At 36.6% G+C, this 18,281-nt stretch overlaps 1 protein-coding gene across 1 annotated transcript; it reads left to right on the top strand.

Moving 5' to 3' along the window:
• Nucleotides 1–14,372: 14,372 nt before the first annotated feature.
• LOC115562632 (uncharacterized) lies at nt 14,373–18,253 on the top strand. Its single transcript, XM_030384493.2, has 3 exons — nt 14,373–17,815; nt 17,873–18,019; nt 18,086–18,253. The coding sequence occupies exon 1, from the start codon at nt 14,509–14,511 to the stop codon at nt 17,581–17,583; it is 3,075 nt and encodes a 1,024-aa protein (XP_030240353.1). The 5' UTR covers nt 14,373–14,508; the 3' UTR covers nt 17,584–17,815; nt 17,873–18,019; nt 18,086–18,253.
• The last annotated feature ends 28 nt before the right edge of the window (nt 18,254–18,281 follow it).

Genomic DNA, 18,281 nt, shown 5'->3' with positions numbered 1-18,281 from the left:
GTTCTCCATAAGCATTCACGTATCATTAGCTGACTTTGCAGTTAGCTGCGCTTTGCAACACTGGAAGTTGGCCAGCGAATATGCCCGCAGTGAGGCGCTCTGTAATGGCATCTTACATAAGTGTAAGCCTGCCATCTGTTTGTATTTTACAACACTGCAAGTTGTGGCATTTCCAATCAATTGCACAGACGACTTAAACCAATTAATTTCCTTTATATAAGTATAATCTTGTCATATAATTAAATACATTTAAACATTTTATTCAGGACTTTCCAATACTGGAACTTGATTAACGCCTTAAGCCAACGCATGCCATTTATTTTTGTTTTAATATATTTACAACTATAATTATCTGATATATTGATATAAAACACTCGATATTTCAACATTTTGCTACACTAAAAACTCTTCTTTAGTAATCTTATATATACCGTTTTCTTGTTTCGAATTTTATAACTATTAAAATATTCTCATTTACTATATATGGGTATTTTCTTATACATTTGATATCAATAATATAAAATGTATGTAATTCTTTCAGATATATCAGATAATTTTTTCGAATTACTTAACCGTAAAACAACAGCTCAAAGTATTTATTCAATTGCACTATTTCGAGTTTACTGTATACATATATCGCCATATTTGTAAGTTGTCTATCTTCCAATTTCCTCCTTTACACATTTTCCAACACTTGAAGCAGCCCATAAATCATTTATTCAATTGAAGCCAGCCTTTCGCGTTAACACTGCGTAAGCCAAAGAGTTTGCCATGATTTATACGTATGTATGTATGTATGTATGCATGTATGCATGCATGTGTATGTGATATGGGTGCACATGTGTGTAATCCTGTCATATGCTTTAGTGATTTAATACATAAACTTCTGCTAGGCACTGTTCAGCCCATCAGCGGCATCTGCGGCATCTGTGGCATTCCCTGTCAGCCAGTCAGTCAGGCTTGGCGCCCGTGTCAGCGCCATTTCACACACACACCGTGTAGCGTAACCTGAGCGTGTGTGTATGTGTGTGTGTGGATGTGTCCATGTCAGAGGGTAACCGCTACAGCATTGTTGGCATTGTTGTTGTTGTTGTTGTTATTGCTTTTATTATTTCCGTTGTTGTTGCTTTCCAATTTTTAATTAATGAGCGACGGCAGTGCGTGGCACAAATGTTTACATGTCATCTCTGTTGCATGCCATCGACCTCGTGTGCATCCCGTTACATTCAACATACACACACACCAACACACACACACACACACACATACTTAGGTAAATTTTTGTTCATTTTGTAGCTAAGCTGCTTTTTGGCCATATTTGCCTTTTATTTTGTCTAGTCCGCTTGAGTCCCTCAGCTGCGACAGGGTATCTGCATATTTAATTGCGCACCTTTCTGTTTGCATTCGATTTGTCGCGTACGCTGAAAAAAATTATAGTAGTATAGTAGTTATTATAGTATAGTTTCTGAAGCTAGCAAAAACTATAGCTAATATTAAAATACAGCTGGGCTGTACAGTGTGGATAAGTGTGAGCATCTAAAAATCAGTGTTGTTACCTGTATTTGTAATGTTTAGTGATGATATGTTACATCAAACTAGGCCCTTCAGTTTAGTGAGCAAAAATTGTATATGACATCTTAAGAACAGTGCTGGTAAATGTGAACAGTGCGGATAAATGAATATATATCTCTGCCTGTGGCATTTATGTTTATTTTATTTATAATGATAAATTTTCAGCTTGTCAATCAAACTAAGATTCTTAGTAGAGGCAGCAAACAAAAAACTAAACAGTGTTGATAAATATAAACACCTTTTATATAAGACTTCGTATTTTTCCTTGTTACTTATTCTTATTTATTTTTAAAATACAAACAGCTACCCTTTTTGTTGCAGTGCATACGGAAAAAATTCTATATTTTTCAAGCAAACAGTGTTGTTAAGTGGCTTCAGCTGCAGCAAAGGCACACATATACGCCAGTTAGAAATTTCAGTCCATAATTCTTTTATAATTCACGATTTTTCCAGTGAAATTCAATTGAAGTGCAACAAGATAAGATTCGATGAAAACAGTGTTGTTAAGGGAAGTTTACAAAAAATAATGCCTAGTGTTTTCAGGCACTTGCACACAGCCTTTTCCCCTTTCTCATTTCTTCCGGTGTAGCAACGGATAGAGTTTGGCTTGATGAACACTCCTGATCAGTGTTGCTAAATGGGCTTCAATTCATTATGCCCGCTATCCGTATCAAAGCCTATTTTGGCTGAAAAATAGTTATGCAATTGCACAAAATATGCTCAGTTTCAATTAGAATTCAATGCGGGCTTTGGGCACATCAAATGCAATATACAAAATGCAGCCAGACACTGGCGCTGGCAAACAAATGGCAATTAAGAATTAGCTGAAATTAAAGGACCAGACATAGCCGCAGAGAAAAGGCAAATGAAAAGCATTTGCATGCGAAAATGGAATTTAATTCAATTACGCAACTAAACTGGCCAACAGACTGTGTTAACCACAACGCAAAGGGCCACTGGATTGAGTGAGTGTGGCTAAGCGACTGTGGCATGATTCTACGAATAGACTTCAAGTTGTTGTCGTTAGTGTTGTTGTTGCTTGTCGTTTTGTAATTGTTTGTACTTAAAAACTCATCAGACAAACGACAATGCCGCTTGGCCAAAGACGAGAGCGACGCAGCCATTGCAATTGCAATCAACATCAGACGCCAGTTGAGAGACGAGTTTTATCAACTGCTGCAGTACCAAGTAGAAGTATTCTTGTTGTTGTTGTTGTTGCAATTGTTGTCTGCTGCCCAGCGGCCCAGCGAAATTTGTCTTCAAGGACTTGCGGCAAGTCCTTGGAGCTGCGATAGCGCGCTGAGTTCACCGAAATAGAAAAAAAATGTATTCCTTCATTAAGTGACACTTGGCAAAAGTATTTAATCAACTCCCGACTGGAGTCCACTAGCAATTTGTATACGATTGTGCTCAGCATGCAATATAAAAAATAAAAATAAAAAATATTATTAAAAAAACTTTTCTAATGCGCCTGATGAAGCGAAATTTTTACGTCTGCGTCAACTTTGCTATTTACATTTTTAATGGCGCCACACATTATGCAGGCCCAAAATTGAATGACATTACATCTAACATGCATTTATTTAATTTTAATTTAATAAGTTATTTTATAGATACTTATAAAAATATTTAACTATAAATTATTATTATTATTATAATTAATTATAATTTAGGTTAAGGTTTAATGATGACTGTGCTATAGAGTCTAAAACAAAAGCCGCAATAAATGAGTTCTTAAAAAAAAATAAATAAATAAATAAAAATAAAAATATATAATATATATTTGAAAAAACTCTGATATTACTGAGCAATTTTAAGAGCTCCCTAAATATATAAATTTTGTATTATTTTACCTAAAGATAATGACAGCAATTTGAATAATGGAAAAATCCAGGCTGCTAATTGAGTGAGGCTATCTATGGCGTTTCGTCAACTTTTTCAGTCCGTTTATCAAGCAGACTGCAGCAAAGAAAGTTGCATGAAAAACAAAAAAAAAAAAGGGACAACAGCAAAGGGGAGCTGCTAGACGGATCCCTGACTCTAAACGGGCCGAGCCCGGATCCCGGAGCCCGGAGCCCTGCTTTGAACTTAATTAGGCGCACATTAACGAATTTTTACTGCATGTGGCAGTTGCTAATGGTAGTGGGTGGCTGGCTGACCAAATAGAGAGTAACGGTAGTTGGAGCTAGTTACTGCAGTAAGGTAGCTACTTGCCACTTCCTTTTGGCCATTTTGCTGCACGGCTAATTTTTGTTTTCGACAACGACAAAGGGGCCAGCGCTGTGTAAACGGGGACGACAGCGACTGTGTGCTGACTGGAAGCTGGGAGCTGGGAGCTGGGAGCTGGTCACTGCTAGGAAATGTCATACCGCAGGCACAGGCAAAGGAAATGTTGTCGAGATTAAATGCCCGACAGTTGCAAGGACTGGGCTGCTGCTGCTGCTACAAGAGAAAGAGAGAAAGAGAGAGAGAGAGAGAAGGTAGCAAACTGTCAGCGCGGACAGGTGGGTTTTGAATCTCGGTCTGGGCGTGATTATGCTCCACCTTTGTCTTTGGTGTCCGAGCTGGCGCTGGCGTTGGCGTTGTAATAAACGAAATGAATTTACATTGCGCTCATTTTTCTACAGCATATTATTTTTTTCCCCCACTCTTTACATATTTCAAGAGCTTTAATTATGCTAAATAGACGACATTTAAGCTAATCAGCATGAGTTTTTAGTTTTGAGCGCTAAAAGTACTTCTCCTCGTTGGCTTAAAGCCTGACCGAATAGACTAAACATATATGGACTATATCATTGTTGGCCATGATTTATGGTGGACAAGATTGAGCACTTTCCAATATATAATAACCAGATCAAAGGCCACATTAAACGTGGCTGGAGCACAAAAAAAAACATACACAGTTTGCGATAAGCGCTCTGTCTTCGGCTCGTCCCTATGGCCCGCCCACGTTGCCAGCTAAAATATGTTGCAAAAACTTCCAGTTCGAGTGGCTGTTAGTGGATATCGAGTATGAACTATCCAAAGTTAACTTCCACTCCAGAAGGTAGTCGCCAGCGGAGTCTGTTGCGTCGACGACAGCTTACAGTGGATGGGATTTTTCATTATTTACTACTACTGTAAAGTAGTGAGAAGGGAAGGGTGGAGCTTCACGATATACAAGATACTTATGTACAGCAGGCAATAGTAAAAAACAGATGAGAAGATAGAGAAAGTGAAAAGAAAATAGCAAAAATCGAGAAAGTACATAAGAGAAGATGAAGAGAATATCTGCAATCGGATAGATTGAATGAAGATTGAAAGAAAATAGTAAAAGGCGAATAGTAGTAAATTCGAATGAATGTAAGATCTAAGAGAAAAGAATGCAATCGAGAGGAAGCAAAAGGCAAAAAGAAGTAAAATAATATTGAAACGACTTTGCAATCGAAAGATAAATAAGTAAGAATGAAAAGAAAAGAGTTAGAGAAGAGTTAGTTATAAAATAAAAATAAATTAAAACAGATGGTGATAATAGAATAGATGCAAATATAAAGTAATTAATGATACTAAAATTTGTAAATAAAAAATATTATATTATAACATATTTTCCAATCAAAAAAATCATAAATAACTATACTTTATTAAATGAGTAAATATTTCAGTATTAAAGTAATGAAAATAACCTAATGTAAAAAAATATATAAATAAAAAAAATAATAATATTGAAAAAAATGTCGGATTAAATAGATATTTAATTAAATTTAATTATATTAATATAATTTAAGTGTATAATAATTAAAGTTATGATAATAATAAATAATAAATAAATTTAATGGTAATTAAAAATATATAAAAGATTTCCAAAAATATTCAAATACCCAAATATATTAGTAAATTTAAAGAATTCGTTTCATGAAATAAATTTATTAAATTAATAATGACAATAATTAATAAAAAAAATGTAATATGAATAAGCTTTCAAAAATAATTCGCGCTGTCTGCATGCCAATTTGAAATGTCCCACTGTGCACACGTCAGGCACGTGCTATTGCATGCTATCACCCCCATAGCCGAAGCTTCGCCTTTTTGTGGCAAAAAGAAATCATCGTTTGCTTCTTTGCCTGCTTCCCTGTTGGCAAACAACAACAGCAACAACAACATTAAAGAGTGCCACAAAAATGGCATAAAAGAATGCAGCTTAGCAGGACAAAAAAAAAAAAACAAAATAGAAAAGAAAACATACTATTTGAAGTCAGTATATCCGTTTAGGAAGCCAACAACTTCCTAGTACATAAGTAGTAGTAAGTACATACTAACACCAACGCTCACACACACATACACAAAGAGGAAATCAACTGCTTGCAGCCAAGGAATGAAAGTTAAGGCCGAGATGCATACTTTTTTCCGTTTTCAGTTTTCATTTTGCCTCCTAGTCAAAGGGCTGCACTTGAGCAGCTTTTCATAGACGTTAAGCCGGTGCAATAGTTCTCGTCCTCGTCCTTGGCTCAGCTACGCTCCACTTGAAGTTTTCATAACAAATAAGCGTGGCCCGATACTTTGAGTAGCCGAAAGTTAAGCTCGGCCAGTCAGATAAAATGCTAACGGCTCAAACGCCGCAGAACTTTTCTTGGCCAACAAAGTGAAAAAAAAAACCCGTGGTTCAATGCAAAAGTTCTTAACACATCTTAAGCATAAATTATAATACAAAAAAGAAAATCATAAATTGTTTTTTAGCGAAACCTTTGAAAGCGCTGGCAAAGGCGAAATAACTTATTTTCCTATATTTCTTTTATATTCGCTTCATGGCTCTTGATTAAAATATTTATAGTTCTTACATATATGTGTGTTTGTGAGCGTGTGTGTGTGTGTGTGCCAGCTTTACTGAATTTATACAAGTATTTTAATTATTATTCTTAACTAAAAAAAACGGAGTTTTCTTCAAAAGTTCTCAGGGTCAAAACTCTAAAGGGAATGCACAAAAAAAAAATGGCATGAAAAGCCACTTACAAAATACCTATACTAAAGATAAGCAAAGTATTAAAAAGTTTTTTTTTAATTAAGGAAACTCATTATTAATTTCACTGCATTCAAGCATAATGGAAAAAAATAGTTTGGAAGTAATTTTAAATTATGATTTTATTATTAACATAAAATTATCAGTAAATCCAGAGAAAATAAATGTAGATTGTGATTGGAAAACAAGCTAAAACAAAAATAATAATAAAATAAAAATAAAAACAATATATAAATTAAAAATTAAATCAAAATAAAATAGTATTTTTTAAAGAAAAAAACAATAATAATAATTTTTATTATTTTTTAATAAATTGTATTAAATAAATATAAATTATAAACTAAATAATTAAATTATAAAATATCCATTTTAAACAAAATAAATAAAGCTTTAAAATCTTAACAACAAAAACTAAATATAACAATGTTTGAGCAGATTTTAAAATTAGGAAATAAATAATAATAAATGTCCGTATAATATTTAAAGTTTTTAAACTATTTCAAATATGTTTGGCTCACAATACTTTCCCGAATTTTCTGTAGAATTGTAAGATTCCTTCTCAAACAAGCAACAACAAATACATATGTGCATACATACATCAACTTTAGCTAACCACTGTAATATTTATAGCCCAATTTAGGGTTGAATTTAGTAGGCGATATAGTTGCTGTTGAATGTTTCGCACTTGGTCACTTGTCTGCCCAAGCTAAATGCACATTGTGTGTGTGTGTGGGTGTTAAAGGTAGCTGCACACCCACACACACACACACACACGCTTACTTATGGCACATACACTTTCCGCTGTTATTTTGCTTTGTTTTATGCAATTTAACAGCTTTTGGCCAAAATAACAAGCCAGGCCAACTAACAACAGAAAACAGTGCATAGCAAAGCACAACAAACTGGCGTTCCATGCGCGTCCAACAAAAAGTCAGGCTCAACAATGCGCCACTGAACATTCAAATGGCGGGGACAGAGGAATCATCCGTGGGGTGCGCTTCAGCTGTGAGAGGGCAAAGGGGCTGCTACATACATATTTTTGCAACACAAAATAAACCGCAACAGCAGCAAATTTTGTTGGTTAGTTTGTTAGAGTTGCTGAAATTGACATGGGCATAACACACACACACACACAGGCATGACTAGACAGGTCTGTGCATGCGGCGGAACTGAACTGGTGAGTGTCGGGAGGGGAGGTAACTATGCAGCAGTGCGCCATAATAAAATGAAATATATTTTTAAACAATTACCTTTAGGAGTGCTTTTATGAAAGCGGAAGTTGCTGGCGAACCAGCAAAGCCTCAGCAGCTAAAAACTGCATTCAGAGTACACTATATGTATATACAGCTTACTTATACATATATACAAAAATACATATATGTATATATTTTTAAAGCACTTTGTGGGCAAGCACGTTTTTATCTATAATATTCGCTCAACAACAACAAATAAATAATAAGCCAAGAGCCACAGAACAATTTAGCTGTTATGAAAGGCTTAAGCATAAATGCTGGTAAAATTCTTTGAAAAAAGTTTCTAAAGATTTTAGAGATTATTTTAGAGATTATTTTACTACTATTCTTATTTATTGCAAATTTTAATTGTTGTATGTTTGACTATTTTTACAATTTTTCAGGACATACTTTGATGTCTTCTCTATTATTAGTTTTTAGGAATATATGTAAGAGGGAAAAATTTCATAAAACTACATTTAATAATTACCAAAAATATGTCATATATAATTAAAAAAAATAAATTATAAACACATATAGAATCATTAATTAAATAATTATAGTCAATTAAAATAATGATTAAAATATAATAATAATAATACTTTTCTGTTCAAAATTAATTTCTGTTCAATGTTAATATTTTCAATTTATAATATAAACATAATAAGAATTAATTATTAATAAGTTTTTAAAAAATGTCTATTACTACAAAAAAAAACAAAAAAAAAAAAGTTTATTTAGAAAATATTTGCTATATATAACTTACAATTATAATATTTAATTTTTTTATTTATTCTAAAATGTTTTTGTTTTCGTTTTATTAAACAAATTTTTCAATATTAAACAAAATTATTTTAGTTCCGCTCCAATAATGCCAGTAATAATACCAAACAGCTTATAAAATTATTATTGTTCTATTAAGTCCTTAATATTTTTTTCCTTAATGCCTTAAGTTTCATTATTTTCTACATTAACTAGTTCTTATATGAATATGACTTTGATGCCGACCTCAAGTGGGATTCCTCTGCTTACTTCTGTCCTTGCTGAATTTTTTCAGACTGCTTCTCAGAGTCACCCTGAGAGTTAAAACTCACTTTTTGCCTAAAAGGAAAAACTCGGATAAAGCATTTTGAACTGTGAAGTGTCGAAGCAATGAATACGTGAGCTTTTGCTAACAACAGCAGCACGAGAGTGTTTCATAATTATGGACGAAAGACTTGGGTAAATACTTCTTTGTTTGCCCAATATGTCTGTGTGGGCGTATGGATGTATCTACATACATATGAGTGCCTCAGTGTGTGTGTGTTTATCTCTGTATGTGAGTGTATGAAATTTGGGTGGCATTATTTGTTGAGTGCTTTTCAAGGTTGTCACAACGCTTAGAGACTTGGGTCAGTGCCGCTGCCGCTGCCGCTGCCGCTGTTGCTGCTGTTCTTCTCGCTGCTTGCAACACCTTTCCGGGATGCCTGACAACACTTTCCACTTATGGCAACAAAGTTGCAACGACAGCCGTAGAGGAAGCCGCACAATGCACAGCGCCCAAAACGGGATAGTTGCATTTAAAATTCCATTAAATAAGAAGACGCCCCAAAAACCTAGTCGACAGGGCGTGGCAGTTACGCATGCGTGGCAGCAAAACGCGCGCTGCCACATCCACTTGCCACGTGTGCAACATAGCTGGCATCGTCTTGAGTTATGAAATGTACAAATTGTGTTAAATAAGTAAACAGTTGGTGCGTTGCACATACATATGTGTGCTCTCTGATGCATGTGCCACCTGCCACAGACATCGACACAGACACAACCACAGCCACAGCCACGGCCACAGCCACAGACAGAAACACAGACGCGCAGCAGTCACGTAGCAGCAGCAGTCAACAGAAGCTGACTTTTAAATTTCATGCTGCCTCAAACAGGGCGAACAAAAAAAAACAAGTAAGAAAGCTCTAGTCGAGACTGCTCGACTACGAGATCCCCTGAACCCTACAAGCAACTGATATTTCAATAATAATTAGCACCCACACACGCACTCATGCAAACAAATACACGCACACACACACACTCACATATACAGGCGATTGCGCTTGGGTTGCGCTGCAGTGTTGGCAATATTAGGAGAACTTATTTGTTGAATAATTTAATTTCTAGACGTACGATCGTAATGAAACTTTCAGAACGTTTTCATATTGTTTAAATGTATGTGTATACCGAAGCACAAGTCTCTAGTATTTGATATACGACTTTTACAAAGATGAGGGTGAGGGGGTGGATATAGGGGCGGGGGGTAAATTTTAACAAAAACCGAAATTGTATGACATGCGTCTTAATATACATTTTAAATTTGGAGACTCTAGCTTGAAAGATGTAGGAGATATAATTATTTAAGTGATATTCGATAAGGTTTTTTATCGATAAAAAAGTATCGGAATGAGTTATCGTTTTTTAGTGATAAACTCGATATCCGCGTGATATATACGGACATTTTAAAAAAAGTTGAAGTCTCTAGCTCTTGTATCTTCTGAAATCGACGCGTTCAAACATACGGACGGACGGACAAACAGACGGACAGCGCTAAATCAACTCAACTCGTCGCCCTGATCAAGAATATATATACTTTGTGGGGTCTGCCACGCCTCCTTCTGCCTGTTACATACATTTTAACAAAACCATTATACCCTGATTTCCCATTTTCAATGGGTTCAGGGTATAAAAAGGAAATAGGAAATAGACTAGGCTAAAGCCCTTGGGAAGAAACTCAAGTATAAGTCATACAAGTTTACATGAGTATATATATAAATTTAAGAATCTAATTCATCGGCTGATTAGCTAACTGAATTACCAGTTAACTGATTTTAATTTGTATTTTTACTTGTTTTTGTATTTGGATTTTACATTTAATTTTAATATTTGCTTTTGTTTTTTATTTTTTATTTGTTATTTAAGTTTAATTTTAATTGTAACTTTATTTAAATATATATATATGTATATATATTTTTTTTTTAATTTCTATTTTTTTTTTTATTATATATTTTATATTTATTTTATTTAAATAACATTTCTCTGTTATTAATTTATATATTTTAATTGGCTGGCTAAATTAAATCAATCGACATTTAATTTTAGTTTTTTTATTTTTATTTATTTATTTTTAATTTAGTTTTAGTTTTAATTGCAGCTTTACTTTAATTTAATTTTTAATTTTTATACTTCAATATTACAAAGCTTAAATTGTTTTCGCAGAACCAAAACTCAAAACCCACATTAAAATCCTGAAGCAGAATTTTTGCACTTTTACAATTGAATTATTATTTTATTTTATTATTATTATTATTTTTTTTTTTCTTTGGAAAACATTTATTTAAGGTTTTATTTAAACGAGAATTCACTAGAACTATACTTATATATACTTCATAAAAGAAATAATGTATAAATATAATTTGGAAAAATGTAATATGAATCAATTCAATTATTTAAAGACTCAACTTAAATAATAAAACATAAAAAAAAATTTAATAAAAAAGTTAAATACAATTCTTTGCTTCAAGCAATGCCCATCTCTCTTTACCGAAAACTTTGCGGACTCGAATGCCCAGTAAAAATTCATGACCAGGCTACTGACCACGCCCATTCTGAGTGTGCGGCACGCGCCCTCGAAATAGTTGGCACACATTGAATTACGGCAGCCCATTCGCGTTTTAAATGCTGGCCAAATGCAATAAACGCCAACTAAAAGCCACGCCAACCGAGTAAAGCAAAAATCAACAGCCACAAAACAAATAAGAGCTGCATGGCCGGGCATAACCGACTGCAGTAATAGACGTTCACAGCTGGACGAGGCAGAGCCATGAGTAGAGCTAAGTTCGTAGCATAAATGTAGCTAACTCAGAGTGTAAATAGGTCTTATGGTAATATTTTTTACAGCTTACAATGCTCTATATATTTTATATTAATATATCAATATATATGTACATATAATATACAAGTTTTTAGCTTCTATAGCAGCAAAAAATTGATTGATTTAATTTGGTTAGATAAGCTATAGACAAAGAGACTCTATATACTCTTTTAAAAAGCATGAAGATAAATACAAAAAAAAAATATGTATATAAATGTATATAAAGTTAAAGAAACATACGGGAATTCCAGGGCAAAGTAAAAATGCTGAAAATAAAGAAATGCCAAAAGAAATGCAATAAAAATGCATTAAAATGCCAAACGAGTGCAACCAAACAATTTCTATGGCCAGCAACAATTGTGGATCCCATACAGAATATACATATATACATATGTACGTATATATATATATATATATATATATATATATATATATATATGTATATACATATCTTTCATATGATACGACAATTGAATACAGCGCACAATTAGGCACAAATATGATTGAACAAAATAGCACATACATATATAAACATATAAGCATATATACATACATATGTATATTTATATATATGTCAATACATATATACATACACATCACAATATTTTTATGGCCAATAGTTCGCATAAATCTGAACCAACTGGCCAGTAATTCAAAACGTGCTTCGTGCCACCATAACGAACAGTAGTTTAATAATTTATGATCTGGCTTGATTTTTGTATAGTCTGTGCAATGTACTTGCAGTGCGCTCCAAAGTATGCAACGCCTTTCGCCTTTCGCCTTCCGCCTTTTGCTGTCCAATGAGCCGGAAATGCGGAACAACATTGCGTTCGCCGGTCTGCGGCCAATGCGCTTTTAATGCGTTCTTTGACTCTGGCGCGCGCAGACAAACCGCATTACAGATTTCCACTGATGTTAGCTGAATGAATGCAAAGCCTATAAAACGGCAGCGAATCGTAGCTTTTAAATTATCATAGATTCGACCTTTAAATAAATATGATGAAAAACAAGGGCAGAGTTGCTGCCCAAAGCTTCAGCTGTTGGTAAAATTTGGAGAGGGGTAATGGACTTGGCTGAAATAGATGTGAAATACAACTGAAAATATCTCCCACGCAAGCAAAGTTTATAAGAGTTTAAGAGTTTCACTTTCAGCTAACATAGCTGGAATTATTCAATATTATTCATTTTTGGGTCTCAAGAAATGTTTTTCTCATGAGAACCAAAAACAAGAGTTTACTGTTTTCGATTTATATTTATTTAATTTGTCCAAATAATAACGAGTTTCTAGTTAATAATAAAACATTACATAACTTATTGAATTGAGCATAATTTTCAAAAATTATCATTTATTATTATTATGTAATACAAAATATTTAATATTATTATTTATTAACTAGTTAATAGTAATAATTTTTATTGTCGTTATATTTTTTTTTTTTTTTTTTTTTTGTAATTATATATTTAAAATATTTTTATATACATAAATAAATATAAAAAATTGTTGCATTATTATTTATTTTGCTTAATTTTGGTTTACAAAAATATTCAGATATATAAAATATTTGGTATACGTTCATCATTTACAGGAGTTACCCAATAGCTTTTCGGTTAACATATATAAATTTTTTTGAAATAATAATTAATAATATTTAACATTAATATTCACCTTTGTTTATATAAAATGAGAACATATTATACATTAATATATATTATATAATACATAATAAATAAATTATTATCATATATATTTGTTATTTTTAATGACCATATAATATTAATCTTTTTATTATATTTGATTCATAAAACATGCCCAAAAATAACTCACTAATATAGCTGATTTACAGAGTATATGATTGGTGCAAAGTTTTTCCTGAAATAAAAACTCTACTCATTTCAATAAATTCTTTGGATACATGAAAAATCACTTAGGCGGACATGCAATGCAATTTAAATATGGAAATATGAGTGGAATTGCTGTGGTCACTTTTGCTTTTTTTTTATAAAATCAGTGTCAATAAAAATGTGGCTTGACTAACTAGTTAGTGCTTCAAATTGATGAAACGTTAAATTATTAATAAATATAAATTAAATAACAATTGGCAGACACTTAGAAAAAGTTTTTTCTATTATGGAATGAGATATATGTATATAAACGAAAAATATATATATGTATATATGCATATACAAAATGGTAAATTATAATATTGTCAATGTTTTTATTTTAAATAAAAAATAAATAAAATCGTTTGAATTTACATTTGTCTAACACATTAATTCTACTATCTATAATAATTTACTATACATTATCTATATCTGACATACATATAATTATTACAATTATTATAACCGCTGTAAAATGCCTTTTAAAAATAATTCTTCCATTAAAGTTCGTTTAGTCAGCTGATTCGAAACTAATTATTCCCTTAAAGTTCATCGAGTCAGCTGATTCATTATGCATTGTAAAAAGTTGCTCCCATTCTGTTCCGAAGATCTACAAGTTCTGTTGGCTAATTGGCCGCACTCTTTGCTGCAGTTCCCAACACTGCACAGCTCGATTTAGATTTAAAAAGTTTTAGGAAAGAAACTTGTGCTACAATCGAAAACAGAGTAGCCGCTGAGATACCTGCCAAGGGCTGGACGTTAACCAGCAGGAGCTGAGTTACAGTTAGTCGGGCTCTGACTTATTCACAGTGCACATCAAAAAATAAATAAAATAAAAAATAAAATAGTAAAATAATACAAAATACAAAAACGAAAAAATAATTGAAATTTTCTCGAATTTGACATTCGACATTTTGAATTGTGAATTATTGTTAATGTTTCGATTGTACGAGCTCTACACGCTATATCTGAAGAAAATGTCTAGCTATGGAACATCGGCCAACTGGTGCGTCTGCGAGAAGCTGCCTCGCTCCATTCTCCACATAACTCCGTCGCCGGACCTGTGGTGCGATGTGTGCGGCCGTCGTCGTCGTCCGCGCTCCTGCCTCACCTCCTCCAGCGACGAGGAGGAGGAGAGGGCAGCGGCACGCCAGCAGATGCTGGCCGAGCGTCGTCGCAACGAGGAGGCGCGCCGCAGCACCGTGCGCGTAAAGGTGGCAATGAACGCCAAGAAGCCCAAGTCCGTGCGCAAGGCCAATAGCTTGAAATGTGGCGGAGAGCGCAAGCCCCCAGTGGGTGAAGCAGCAGCTGCAGCAGCAGCAACACCGCAGCAGGAACAGCAGCAGCAGCCGATGAAATCCAAATCGAACAACAAGAACTCTAAGAGCTCCAACAAGAACCTTAAGCTATACACGGGACGCTTTGGTCAATACCGCAAGCCGCAGCGCTTGCAGCCCAAGCAGCGCAAGCAGGGTGAGGGAGCTGCAGCCGAGCCGAAGCGTGCCCAGGTTGAGCCCGAGGTGGCGGCACCGCCGCCGCCGCCATCCCCACCGCCGTCTCCGCCGGCCAGCGCCGCCAAGGCCTACGAGTCGCTGTGGGATCAGCCCACCGAGGATATGCCCAAGCTGGTGGCATTTGCGCACGAGGTATTCAATCGACCCGAGCATCTGCGCAAGAATCAGCCCAACTTCTATGACAATCTGTTTGTCAGCGATTTTATACCGCTGGACAAGCCGATTACGGACACATCTGGCGGCGCCATATCCAAGCGCCGTCGACACTTCGGACGTCCGCTGCGGCCCCACTGCAGCCGTCCGCTGCCGCCACTGTCGCAGGTTCTGGCCGACCTCTTGTCCAAGCAGAACGTGCGCGCCAAGGGCGGCGGCCTGCCGCCCAAAGAGGAGGAGGTCGTTGGCATTAAATTGGCCACCCAGTTCTCGCCGTTTGAGGTGTACGATGGCCCGTCGGAGGATGCCCTGGCGGTGGAGAGCGCCCGCGCCATGTTGAGCCGGCCCATGTCGTTGCATATCGAAAAGCGCGACGATTTGCCGTCCACACGGCTCTCCAGCTTCGAGTCGGAGCCAAGCAGCGACTGCTCATCGTCGTCGCCCTTCGATGTGCCCTCGGCGCCGCCAGCAGAGCGCCCGCGTCAAGCCTACGGTATGGGCGCTCCTCTGCGTCTGCACGAGATGATGAAGGCGGTGGCCCACTCAGGGCTGTCCGACAGCAGCGCCTCCAGCAGCAGCACGAGCAGCAGCAGCCACAAGAGCGTCAGCTCCACGCTGCCCGTGCTTCAGCAGTCGGTGCGCAGTCGCGGCGGCGAAGAGCCGCCCTACGCTGAGGAGAAGCTGCCGGTCGTTGTCGAGCCAATATCGATAGTTGAGAAGATCCTGTGGCTAATGGAGCAGCGCCCAGCCACAGAGCCCGAGCCAGCCAACCCCCTGACAGACGACGCCCTGCATCTGCAGAAGACCCTGATTGACAAGCCAAAGAAGCACAACGAGAAAGCTCACGCAGAGTCCGTGAAGGGTCTGCTGCAGTTCATGGAAAGCCTACAGATCAGCAAGCCCAACGACGGCGACGACATGCGCTCCCAAATCCTAAAGAATGACGCTGACCAAGAATTCAATCTCCCGTCGACCGAACTACTACAGCTACCAAATGATATGTCAAACGAATTGCCTTTTAATTCTACCAATAAATCAGCAGCTGATGAACAGTACCCGAACAGAGTTTACTCCACTGATCAGAGCAGAGCTCGGCTCGAGCGGGGGGCGGGGCAGAGCCCATCCAGCAATCGCAACTCGATGTGGTCTCTGCTTGGTGGTTTCTTTGCAAAAAATAAAAAACTGGGGCAGAGCTCAAGGCTAGACGAAACGAAGCCGCTGAGAGCTGCCGGAAAAGTGCATTACGGAGCCATCAATACCAACGAGGCGTCCAAAGAGCTGGCTCCCAGAAACAAGAGCTGCCAGAAATGTGGCCTAAATCGCAAGAATAAACAAAAATTGATAAATGAGAAAGTCCTAGGCAAAGCAAAGAGTTGCCAGGGCACGCATAAGCCTAGCTGTCAGCGACACTCAGCAAGCAGTTCACGAACTAGTTCAAAAATTCAAATGGAACCAGAAGCGAAGCCCCATCAAACTCAGTCAATTATTGTTAAACAACCTGAAGAAGACTTCAGCATTGAAATTTCTGATGAATCGGCTCATGAAGCCAGCTCAAAAGGTGAACCACTTCCGTTTCCAACGCCATCAAACTCTACCGTAACTGGTTCCACGCTTTACGAATCGTGCGTTGGCCTAGAGACGCCAACAAGCCAGGAGCCCGCACCTGAGCTCCAATACCAGATGCTCCGGGAACTGTTGGACGTACTGAAGGAAAAGTCGCGCCAAAGTCATCCAAAAATGTATCATGTCGTCAAGACCATGTCAACGCTTCAATATGCCAGCAGTGAGATAATCAGGCCCAAGATGTTGGCCAGCATCACGCCCCGCACGGGACGATTGAAGCAGTATATCCTAAGTCCGGCCATTGGCAGGTGTCCACCTGCCTCGGGCATCTACGAGTTCCGTACTCCAGATATACCACCTCAGAAGCTGGACGAGAATAAGACTAATATAATGAACTTGGAGGCGCTCTTTACACCTGTCGCCCATACGGCAAGCACTACGCCTACCGACGACTCCTCGGCAAGAAGTAGAGTCCTCGAGCGTAAGAAAAAATTTTACCAACCCGTGTGGCCAGCCCATCCGTTCAGGCACAGGAGTCACAGGCGCAGCATCAAATTCGAAGCTGTGCAGCTGCAAATTGACGAATCACTGGATGAAGTTCATCTGAGATCCAGCGAGGAGTCCATATTCGAGGAGCAGAAGCCGCCAAAGCAGCAAAAGAAGAAACATCGGGATATGTGGATAGTAGATGAAGCGGTGCATCAGAAGATCACGGAAATGATGGCCAAACCTATACAGCTCTTAACTCTGAATGATAAGACGGAAGTCGAAACACAATAGATAAGAAAATCAGAAAATATGTAGATATAGATATAGATATAGATATAGATATAGATATAGATATAGATATAGATATAGATATAGATATAGATATAGATATAGATATAGATATAGATATAGATATAGATATAGATATAGATATAGATATAGATACAGATACAGAGATATCTAAATAAAAGATTGATTTTTTCAGGAAAATGAAAGTAACAAGATCTTACAAACAAGTGGAACAGTAATACCGCTTTATCTGTTTTACTCAGCTAAGATAATATCTACATATATATTCCAGAAAATAAGCGAGCCACGCCACCCAAAGAAACCCCTCAATAATTCTCTAGAAGCAAAACACCATCGAAATGCGGGAGCCAACTGCCTGACCATCTGTGCTAGCGTCATATTTTGGATCATGTACTGCTTAGCATATGGTCTGATTGTGGTGAATATAAGCAATATAATATCTGTATATCTTATGCATAATAAATAATTCGATTCGCTACCGCAGCTAGCGGGCCTTACCATTATATTTGGAGTGCTCAGGCCTAGCTTTATCTGGTACTGGATGAATCATTGGCTGGATCAATACCACATCGAGCGTCATTTCAAGGACGAGCTTTAAACTAGATATATTATATATATGAATATATTTTGTATAAATTTTCTAATAATTAAATGCGTTTTTATTATGTAATTAAAACGAG

Source organism: Drosophila navojoa, chromosome 3 (assembly GCF_054131105.1).
Source record: "Drosophila navojoa isolate 15081-1374.11 chromosome 3, UAZ_NAV_1.0, whole genome shotgun sequence".
NCBI classification, from domain to species: domain Eukaryota; kingdom Metazoa; phylum Arthropoda; class Insecta; order Diptera; family Drosophilidae; genus Drosophila; species Drosophila navojoa.
The sequence above is the reverse complement of the archived record's forward strand: the minus strand, read 5'-3'. Positions and strand labels throughout refer to the sequence as shown.